Here is a 319-nt window from a genome sequence, read left to right as displayed (position 1 = left end):
TCCCGCCCAATTTCGCACACGTAACACGACTCAGTTTGCACGTATAATGAACGAAAATTACGAGCCAATTAGACTCTTCACTCACCTGCGTGACTGTAAGCGTTTTCTCCAGCATGTCCCGTTCCTGAGAAACCATTTTGAGGCGAGACGATAATTCTAGAATCTCCCCTTTGAGCGAGCCCAGCGCCGCCAGGTGTAGCTGCAAGGGAAACCGGGCAACGTTAGACTTGGTGTGTTTATCATGGGATGTAAACAAAGGCTCGAGTTCCTGTTGGATTCCGTGAACATTATGATAGCGCTCCCTCGTTTCTTGAAGAGG

The 319-nt window shown here is 48.9% G+C and overlaps 1 protein-coding gene across 1 annotated transcript in view; it reads right to left on the bottom strand.

Moving 5' to 3' along the window:
* LOC119590794 (colorectal mutant cancer protein-like) overlaps positions 1–319 on the bottom strand; it is a 157596-nt gene that overhangs the window by 20845 nt on the left and 136432 nt on the right. The window contains exon 4 of the mRNA XM_037939507.1: positions 86–199. Within this exon, the coding sequence (XP_037795435.1) occupies positions 86–199 (114 nt within the window). The remainder of the gene's footprint in view (positions 1–85; positions 200–319) is intronic.

This window comes from Penaeus monodon, chromosome 27 (assembly GCF_015228065.2).
Source record: "Penaeus monodon isolate SGIC_2016 chromosome 27, NSTDA_Pmon_1, whole genome shotgun sequence".
Taxonomy (NCBI): Eukaryota; Metazoa; Arthropoda; class Malacostraca; order Decapoda; family Penaeidae; genus Penaeus; species Penaeus monodon.
Note: the sequence above shows the minus strand (reverse complement) of the source record. Positions and strands in the feature narration are given on the sequence as shown.